Source organism: Cornus florida, unplaced genomic scaffold (assembly GCF_030987335.1).
Source record: "Cornus florida cultivar Cherokee Brave unplaced genomic scaffold, ASM3098733v1 CherokeeBrave_3.0.0_Hap2_Chr05, whole genome shotgun sequence".
Classification (NCBI taxonomy): Eukaryota; Viridiplantae; Streptophyta; class Magnoliopsida; order Cornales; family Cornaceae; genus Cornus; species Cornus florida.
The window spans coordinates 81590895-81601687 of record NW_026775575.1 but is presented as its reverse complement, the minus strand read 5'-3'; the positions used below and the strand labels follow the sequence as shown (position 1 = coordinate 81601687).

The window sequence follows — 10793 nt, the reverse complement described above, 5'->3', positions numbered from 1 at the left end:
TTGGCCGCTGAAAAGCGTGTTTTATATGTCACCTTCTACCCAGGCTGAACTATGTTATAGGCTAGTGAACATCCTATAGTGTGTGTGTATATATATATATATGGACTATTGTAGATATTGCCGAGCTATCTAGGATGTATCTGCGTATCAGGTTTATGTACGGATTGTAGTAGATTGGAACTTGCATGTGGGCTTGACCCACTCCTATTTTTCAGGTATTTGCCAGTACCAGGCTTAGAGTTTGTTCGTGTTGATGCAGATACAGACACTCACTCTTCCTGTTACATAGGGTTTCTTTTCTATTTTGATTTTGAATTTTAATTCTGTAAATTTATTTAAAGATTTGCAGTTAAGGGTCCACTAAGTGGATTCCTGAGTTGTACGGATTTAAATTATGTTAATTTATTATTTAATGTTTGAGGATTTTCATATTTCTTTCTGTTTATTATTATTTTAATCTTAATTCAGTTTTTTTCCTGCTTGTTTACATATTGATTGTTTGGTATCCCTCGGATCTGTGCTCGGACTTGATCACCCGTGACTCTAGAATCGAGGGGTATCACAAAATTTGTGTTGGTCGGGGACCTTTGCACATGCCTTTTTCTAAGTTATTTATAATTGCATCCCAGATCGGTTAATGGTAGTTACTTAACTAACCAAGTGACACTTTGATTTAAATTCAAACTCAAACTTATCCATCTTATCCTCTTCATCAACTTATCACATGTGAATTGATATGTAGTGTGAACACATGCTTGAATATCACTGCTTTTGTAGTTTTATTAAGTTACAAAATTACCACATTATATTTCAATTGTACCAACAATATGCCATGTGGCAAAATTCTGATTTTGGGGCAAACAATCAGCACATCCCATGTGGCTGATTCTAAATTTTAATTTGTGGTGCAAACAAATAGAGAGCTTGAAGTCTTTGAAGCGAAACGGTGAATTGAGGATTGAGATAAACAAAGCAGAGGAAATGCAATAGAATGAAAAGCATAGGACATCGGTGATGATAAAAATGACAAATAATTGTTTGTTGAGAAACAATTACCTTGAACGCCGCCTAAACTCGGAAATTGAGTGAGAACTTGAGAGAGAGAGATCGAAAACCGATCACGAATTGACAGCAACGAAATTTAGAGAGAGAAATGAAATGAGTATGTTAGCAATGAGTATATAAGAGCTTATGAGTTATTTATTCTGTACTGAAGTGAGTAGCGTATTGGGAAGTCCGGAAGAAATCAAAATGAATTTTTTTTGGTAGGTCCCTGTTTGGGCTACCGTACACTAAATATATGTATATATACCTTTTTCTTTTTTGCAATAAATTTTGATATTAAAAATTAAAAAACATAAAATTATTTTCTGATAGAACACATAAAATGTCCTGATTACTAGCTGAGCATAGCCGGTTATTTGGGGGTTTTATTCATTGTCATTTATGTCTGTCAGGTTTACTTCCTAAGAAGAGAGTTTACGTAGTTTCAGTGGTAGTATTTAGAACAACAAGAATTGCCGAAACATATTTACTAGCTTGAAGAAAAAAGAAGAAAGCACCCCAAAACCAGTAGTTGAAGAAGCTTTATGCTTCCCCTTTGTTCTTCAGGTACTGATTGCACGGCCTCTCATGCTCTGATGTCCTCCTTCCTTTTCGGTTGAAGGTCGATGCAATCAAGAGGCAATTTTTGTCATGATTTTAGTGAATAGGTGGTATTTTGAAACAGTTCTTTGTTCCCAGATATATGTTTTTATGGTTTATGGAACATCTTCATGTTCTGGTAATGGACGGGAACTTGTTGCAAAGTATGTGGAATGCGTTGTCATAGATTGAGATTGAGATTGAGAAACGTTAGTCACAATTGTTTTTTTAGGTCCCTGACATTTTTCTTGCATGTAATAATACGTGTCACCAGGTATGGCAATCATTTAACAATGTGCAATTTGCTAGAATCTCCCCTGCCTGGGTTCAATTTGAAATCAATAAATATACCTATTACCAGTTTACCACCAAGTTTAAGCAAATTATATATAAGAATGGAAAATAACTTATAAAAATTTATGAGATGACAAGAAGCGGGACTACATTTTTTTATTTTTTTTTTTGGTATTGTTTAGTTGGTCTAGTTTTCCAATTTGAGTGTGGTATGTATGTATTTTATTATGGAAAGAAAAATGATAAACTTTAGAGGAGGAGAATAATGACGACTGTGTTATGTGTAAAAATGTTACATCCTTCAACTTCAGAGGATGAGGATGCCGACTATGTGTTGTGTCATGTGTGAGTTGAAGAAAAATGTTACAACCTCCAACTTCAGAAGATGATGATACCGACTACATGTTGTGTCACGTGTGAGTGGAGGTGTAAGCCCCACTCACATATTCCTTATTCGGAATATCTCCAAATTCGAAAGTTGTATCATATAACTTAAAATATATATATATATATATATATATATATATATATATATATATGAAATGAGACACCCTTGAGCTGCAGGCCTTGGTTTGGTTTGAACCTTTGAATGTTACATGTGCATCATGTCATAATCAAAATTCTGGACCAATTTTTATTTTAACTTGCTTGTTCTTTAATTTCAAGGGTAATTAGCACTAGAACAACGACCAAACATGTCCCTATCAAACACCACAAAACCAACCGATTCAGCATTCAGATTAGAACTAGAAGCCCCTATAATAACAAGGGCAGCCTGGCTTGTTGGCTCCGGCTGTCAAAATCACTCTCAGCCTGCCAAGTGCCCCTAAATGATCCCTTTATTTAAACCAACATCATTTATTATTATATTAAAATGGACAAAACAGAAAACAAAGAAACAACCCAAGTCGGTTTCGTTACCACCAAAAAACCACTCGTTATGCTCCTAAAAATGTGTCATTTCTATTGATTTTCACCTACCAAAACAATTTTTATACTCCTAAATTGTCATTTTATTGATTTTCACTATTCTCTCCTCTATATAAACATCACCTTCTCCACCCAAAAATATTTCATACCAACATACTCATTACTCACTCTTCCATTCATAAACACACACAAATCTTTTCCAATACGGCAATGATGATTCTTTTCCTTGTTCTCTCTCTTCCTACAAGGAACACTTGGTAAGTGTTAGGAATTATGTCTCGAATTCCCATTATTATTAGTTTTTATTTTAGAGTATATTTTTATGGTAATTTCTTATAGAGACGTGAATTGGACTCTAAGAAATTGTAATCATTGTCCATAAAGGAATTGGGTATGTGACTTGATAAATAGACACTTAGGCTATTGTTGAGAGTGATGAGTTGAGAGAGATGTAGCCTCCTACGTTGATGGTAGGGGTGAGTTACGGGTTTGGTAGAGTGAACACTGATGGTGAGAGGGAGTCTCGTGGCGTACACGGAGAATTTGGTCAAGAGTTTGTGTGCATGGTTCGGTGTTGAAATTCTCTACTATTGTAATATCTCTACATGTATAATAAATTTCTTCTCGTCCGTGGATGTATCCCTGATTTTGGGTGAACCACGTATATATCTTGTGTTGTGGTTTGAATTATTGTTTTCTTTCTTTCTTTTGCTTCGGCTGTTCCCCAACAAACTGGTATCAGAGCCAAATGTCACGATCCGATTCCTAACGACGCCATGAGCATAGAAGATACGCATGCTGGTTGGCTAAGAACATTCATTGACTGGGAATGGTTCCAGGGAAAGGGCGTGCAGGACCACAGGATGGTACCTCTTCAGAGTTCAGGCAGGTCGACTCGGTTCAGTTCGAGGTGTTTGTCGCTAGTCTTGGACTTGACTATGAAGAAGGGAGTTGGCCATCCCTGCACAAACTGGTCGGGAGCTGGAGCCGTTCCCCTGACGAGGCCATGGCAGGCCGAAACCAGTCAGCATGTATCCTTGGGAGGGAAGGTCGTGGTGGCTGACCAGGGTGCTTGCACGAGCTGAAGCAACGCCTTGGTGCCGCACGGGCCGTGCCGCTGCGCCAAATCTCTAGGCCTGTGACAAATGGTATCAGAGCAGGACTTGGGGAAAAGCACAGAGGTGTGCCCTCTTGTCGATCCGGGGGTTTTGAGAATGAAGACGGTGCACTGAAAAAGCGTCGGTGGGTAATCAATGCTGTTGGAGGAGAGCCTCTATCTCCCCATGAAGATGCGTCCTTTAAGCCGGAGGGCCGCGCGCATCGGATGGCCGGAGGGCCGCGCGCACCAAAGTTCTTACAAGTTCAAGAGGCGTGCAAACCGTTGTGAAGGGCGGGTATCAAGTCAGCCGGAGGGCGCTTGTTTGCTCGGGGTGTCGCGGAGGCGGCATAACGTGGGGTTGCGTCCCGAAGAAGTGGGCGTCCCTTTAGCCCGAAACCCTATCATTGGGCGAGTGCAGCCAGGGGTTGTACAAGGAAGCGATGGTGGGCAGGCAAGCATACCACTTGGAGGAGACAGGCTTTGGAATGTTGGACGCAGCGGAGTCAGCGCCGCACTGCGACGAGGGCGTCGCAGGATTTGGGTGGGGGAGAATGTCACGATCCGATTCCTAACGACGCCATGAGCATAGAAGATACGCATGCTGGTTGGCTAAGAACATTCATTGACTGGGAATGGTTCCAGGGAAGGGGCGTGCAGGACCACAAGATGGTACCTCTTCAGAGTTCAGGCAGGTTGACTCGGTTCAGTTCGAGGTGCTTGTCGCTAGTCTTGGACTTGACTATGAAGAAGGGAGTTGGCCATCCCTGCACAAACTGGTCGGGAGCTGGAGCCGTTCCCCTGACGAGGCCATGGCAGGCCGAAACCAGTCAGCATGTATCCTTGGGAGGGCAGGTCGTGGTGGCTGACCAGGGCGCTTGCGCGAGCTGAAGCAACGCCTTGGTGCCGCACGGGCCGTGCCGCTGCGCCAAATCTCTAGGCCCGTGACACAAAGGTGAAGGAGATCCAGAAAACACAAGAAGTCTCAACATGTGCTACAATAGGCTTCAGTTGTAGGTGGAGTCAATTGGCTTGGTTACATGGCATGGAGCTTGAGTAGTCAAGGTGGAGCCTTGGGGTTGTGACTGATTGAGCAACGTATCCGAGTTTTTTAATAAGATCAAGAAGATTGAAGTGACAGAGAATTATCCAGATTCAATTGCCATGAGAAGCGATGATTGACGTAATGGAATTTGAGCCAAGGTGGAGATTGTTAGGAATTATGTCTCAAATTTCCATTATTATTAGTTTCTATTTTAGAGTGTATTTTTATGGTAATTTCTTATAGAGACGTGAATTGGGCTCTAAGAAATTGTAATCCTTGTCCATAAAGGAATTGAGTATGTAACTCTATAAATAGACATTTAGGGTATTGTTGAGAGTGATGAGTTGAGAGAGATGTAGCCTCATGAGAGAGTACGTTGATGGTAGGGGTGAGTTACGGGTTTGGTAGAGTGAACACTGATGGTGAAAGGAAGTCTCGTGGCGTACACGGAGAACTTGGTCAAGAGTTTGTGGGCATGGTCCAGTGTTGAAATTCTCTACTATTGTAATATCTCTACATATATAATAAATCTCTTTTCATCCGTGGAAGTAACCTTGATTTTGGGTATATACCTTGAATTCAAAAGACCAAGTGTTGGCAGTGTTTAAGCAATTCCAAGCCCTAGTTGAGAGACAGACTGGGAAGAAACTGAGATGCATTCGTACTGATAATGGCGGGCACAGCGGAAGCAAAAGAAAGAAAGAAAAACAATAATTCAAGCCACAACACAAGAAATATACGTAGTTCACCCAAAATCAGGAATACATTCACGGATGAGAAGAGATTTATTATATATGTAGAGATATTACAATAGTAGAGAATTTCAATACCGGACCATGCACACAAACTCTTGACCGAATTCTCTGTGTACGCCACGAGACTCCCTCTCGTCATCAGTGTTCACTCTACCAAACCCGTAACTCACCTCTACCATCATCGTACTCTCTCATGAGGCTACATCTCTCTCAACTCATAACTCTCAACAATAGTCTAAGTATCTATTTATAGAGTCACATACCCAATTCCTTTATGAACAAGGATTACAATTTCTTAGAGCCCAATTCACGTCTCTATAAGAAATTACTATAAAATTAGACTCTAAAATAGAAACTAATAATAATGGGAATTTGAGACATAATTCCTAACAGTAAGTACCCCATAACAAGTCTTATTATGATCCTGTTTTTCAATAACTTATTTTTCATCTCCTTTGATGTACTGTGACTGTGTGTGTAGGTGAGATTTTATGTGAGGAACTGCCCGCTGGAATGTGCTCATTTTCGATCGCGTCTTCTGGGAAGAGATGCGCGTTGGAGACCTCCGCGTCGAGTGATGGAGGAGCCATGAAATACCATTGTAAGACTTCTGAAGTGGTTGTGAAGAACATGCCTGAATGGATTGAGAGTGCTGAGTGCATGAGTGCTTGTGGGGTTGATAGGTTCTCTCTTGGCATCTCTTCGGACTCCCTTCTCGACCCTCTCTTCACCGCCAGCCTCTGCTCGCCCGCGTGTTACTACAACTGCCCCAACATTATTGACCTCTACTACAATTTGGCTTTGGCTGAAGGTGAGTACTGCTTCCCACTGAAATTTATAATCCAAACTCACCATTTTCCGACTTTAGTTTCTCCATTTTCGTATAGCCGTACCAAATATAAATAGACAGTTGATGATACCAAATCATTAATATTACAGGCCCATCATTGATTACTATTTATTTCTCATTTTTTATTTAGGTAGATAAGTTACAAACACATTCATTTATTGTGTTGAGACTCAAACCTTTAACCTTTTAGCTTAAAAAAATAAGAGGTACCACTTTAGAAACACTTTTGGTGGTAATATATCTCTCTCATCATATTCAATAGACCAAAATCATGGATTAGTGCACTCAATACGGTTGCTAAGCAGCCTCCACACTGCTTTAGGGTGATTCTTACTATTTCTGGTGCACTGAACGTCACAGTGTACTAAAGGATCTTATTACATATTCAATACTACAACTTTTTCAACGTATCTAGTCAAAAACATAAAATCATGGCACAAATAAATCACCTAACTAAATAGATTTTTGTGTTCAAGCATTCTTCTTTTGCCCTTACTAATATACATGAGCATATATATGCACTCAAGTTATTTGTTTACCTTCCCTAGGAAAATACATAGGGTATTACTATTACATTATGCTTATAATGTTTGTAACATCGTCTACAGGAGTGTTTTTGCCAGAATTCTGCAAGGCTCAACGGAGTAGTTCACGCCGTGAAATGACCGAGTTTTTAAGTTCCGGTGCAGCTTCTGGTCCAGTATCTGCCACAGCTGCTGGTCCTGCATATGGGGAAGTTGCTGGTCCCATCTCTAGTGAATCATCTGCATCCCTTGCTTGTGCTCCAACTTCCATCTAAGTCAAGTCACATATATAAATTTAGTTGATCTATTATTGTGCATGATTATATATAAATACAAGTCTAAGCAAAAGTTATTGTAAGAGTATGCCCATCATATTATATACAGCTGTTGATTCAATGTAATACCATATATCTTTAGGAATTTAAAATATGAAATAAAATTATCTCTTTCTATACATCACCAGTGTTTGTGGTCAATTATTCTTGCAAATTCAGAACCCAATTAAGGTTTGATGGAGCCTTATCACTTATTCATTAAAGGTATGAACTAGCAACTAAAAAAAATCATCAAAATTGAAGAAAATGGAATCGAGAAACGTAACACATACTAAATGATAAGGCTCCATGTAATACCCCTAGTTGTCAAAAGGTTAAGATTGGAATTTAAATTTTATTCTATGTGCTTATGTGTCAAATTGTTTTAATTCATTGTTTTATTTAACTGAATTGTTTTTATTAGGGTTGTTGTTTGGTTATTTAATTTAATTTCATTCCTTGATTTACTTTATTTATATGTATTTGGTAGTATTTAATTTAATTGCATTCCTTTATTTAATTGATTTGTGGTAATGATTTAAATTTATGGTTTGTTTTTTTTAGTTTGTTTTAATTATTTAATTACGTTAATTGGTTTTAAAATTTACGTTAACTAAGGCCGACTAGAATTAGGGTTTTTTTTTGCATCGGGGATTAGGATTGGGCTTAGGGTTTCTTAGTGCCTATATATATACTGTTATGTGTCTTCAAAGGGTTTAGAACCCTATATACGTACAGTATAATATAGAGAGAACAGAGAGGGAACAGAGAGAGATGGTGAGGAAAACAGAGGAGGAAACGGGGGTTTTAGTTATGAGTTAAGGCTGAACCGAGGAGAGGAGGAAGGGGTGCTGCTCATGGGATTGAACTTAGGGCAGCAATGGAGTGGACGACAGTCAAGAGATTGCCGAAAAGTCTGGACAGAGGATGGCAAACCAAACTTACAGAGGCAAGTTCTCTCCTTACTTTCTCCCGTTACCTGTGTTATGTGCATTCTTAGACTGTCTCTAGGGTTTTAATGGATTACTAATTAAAGTTACATGCTTGTTATATGTCAATTCTGTTATCTATATGCATGAAATTATTATGTTGTAGTTCTAGTATTTTCTGTGTTTTATTCTGCGTTAAAAGCATGGTTAATCGGTTAAGGTTTTAAACATTATAATTGAATTGAACTATAATGTACAAGGCATTGGGATGTTATTGGATGGTTCTAGGACTCTTAAGATCAGATTTAAGAAGCAACAGAGGGGTAGAAAAGGGTCGAAGATGGAACAAATCGTCAGAAACGAAGAAAGAACAAAGTCGAGGCTCTCAAAGGGGAGAGAGCCGGCTCTAGGCAAGGAGAGCCGGCTCCCCCTTGTGGGAGAGCCGGCTCTAGGTAGGTTAGAGCCTGCTCTTTGATTCTAAGAGCAGGCTCTGTGATCCTTTAAGTGTTCTGAAGCAGTTTGGGGCTTGTTTGGTTCAACTGTGGGTTTCAGAACTGTGTTTAGGCTACTGTGATGGTTTTAAACACTAAACCATGGAATATTAATGCCCTAGGATATATAAACTTATTTATATGCTAAGGTTTTAAACTGTAGGAAAAATCTAGGGCAAGTCGCAACAGTTTACGGACTTGACGAACCAAAAGGATTTAATGGTGCAAACGGTGTCTAGAAATTAAAAAGGGATAGAACATGGATTCTAATCATTGTACCATGCTACATTAGAGCCACACTTGATAAATTAATGTCTCTGAACTCATGGATTTAACTGTAGGAATGTATACAGCGGTGCAGGTTGTTAACGGATGGAAGAGGTTTAATTGCTTAATTTAGTTTTAGCAATTTAATGGAGTATGTATATATTTATAAATTTGGTTGTAGGTGCATGCTAGTATCATTTAATTAACAAGTGTGATCTATGCATATCCTAGATGTTAATTGTTGAAATATATAATACTTTTCTGCAATGCATGGATTTAAGCTTGGAACTTTAATTGCGGTAATTTTAAGCATTACACTGCAATTATGTGGATTAGAGTTTAGACTTAAATTGCTGAACTAGTACTTAGGTTCTGTCAATATAATTGGATGTTGGCTTGGAATTAATTGAAGAATTAAATATATATTTTCTGTCAATTACCTGGATGGATGCTGGAAAATAACTTGACGAATTAGTAAACTTTATCTCGTTTAATTACATGGATGGATTCTGGATTTTTAGTTGATGACTTGTTTAAATTCTGTGTTTATCAACTATATGGATAATGTAGACTTTATTTGATGTACTGTTTATAATGTTGTATCATTTACAGATCATTTGCATGTATGCATTGGTATAGGACGGTGTCATACGGATGGATGGATTAGGTCACAACGCTAATTCCTACCCATTCATACATACGGAATAGATTAACTAAAACAGTTAAATCCTACATGGTTTCATGTCCTGTCAACTAAAACAGTTGAACGACATACTAGATGATTGTTTATATTTCTGTATTAGGAAGGATAGGGTTTTAACTAAAACGTTTAAATCCTTATTACAAGTTGTGTCTTGAGCAATGAACTGTTGACCAGCACAACATTTTACTTGGAGGGAACTTATATATATAATTGGGATAGGGATTTAATTAAAACATTTAAATCTTAATTTTTATGTCGTATCATGGCAACGACAGTTGAGCGGCACTACATTGGTTTGGATGGAAATTTATATATATAGATTATGGTACCGCGATCTGAGCTTGAGTCTCATAGTCGACGGTTAGGGTGCGTAAATGCAGTAGGATGCGTAGCTAGCTATGTTGGTTGAGGTATACCATGTTAGGCTTAGGTAGTCATGCCCACTCAAGTGCGTATTACATGTTGCCTTCTATTCAGGTTGAGACCCTCAGCATAGTTTAGTAAGAGTCTTGTAATGTGGATATATATTTATCTATTACAGACTATATAGATATGGTTGAGACATCTATGATGTATCTGCGTATCGGGTCTCTGTTTGGATTGTAATTGGGATAGAACTTGTTCGTGGGCCTGACCCACTATTATTTTTCAGCTAACGGACGGTTCCAGGTCTTAGATCTTGTTCGTGCTGAGCAAAGACGGTTTCTCATTCTTCCGACGACGTAGGAGTTTCTTCGTGATTTAGCAGTGGAGTTCTTCAGTTGATGATTTCAGTGTTGGTATTTTTAGGGGTCCACCAGATGGATTCCCGAGTTGTATTAGAAATGGAGAATGTGGATGTGTCAAAATAATTCTTTATTAGTTTAATTTTATTCTGAGGTTTCAGTATTTGGATTATCTTTCTAGTTTTTTCCCAGCAGTTTTATTTATTCTTGTTTATCTTATCTGTAT

The 10793-nt window shown here is 38.6% G+C and overlaps 1 protein-coding gene across 1 annotated transcript; it reads left to right on the top strand.

Moving 5' to 3' along the window:
- Nucleotides 1-3103: 3103 nt before the first annotated feature.
- LOC132309560 (uncharacterized) lies at nt 3104-7413 on the top strand (the record flags this gene model as incomplete). Its single annotated transcript, XM_059807854.1, has 3 exons — nt 3104-3125; nt 6246-6575; nt 7223-7413. Coding segments are annotated over 3 exons (543 nt in total), but the record flags the coding sequence as incomplete, so codon positions are not given.
- Between the last annotated feature and the right edge of the window lie 3380 nt (nt 7414-10793).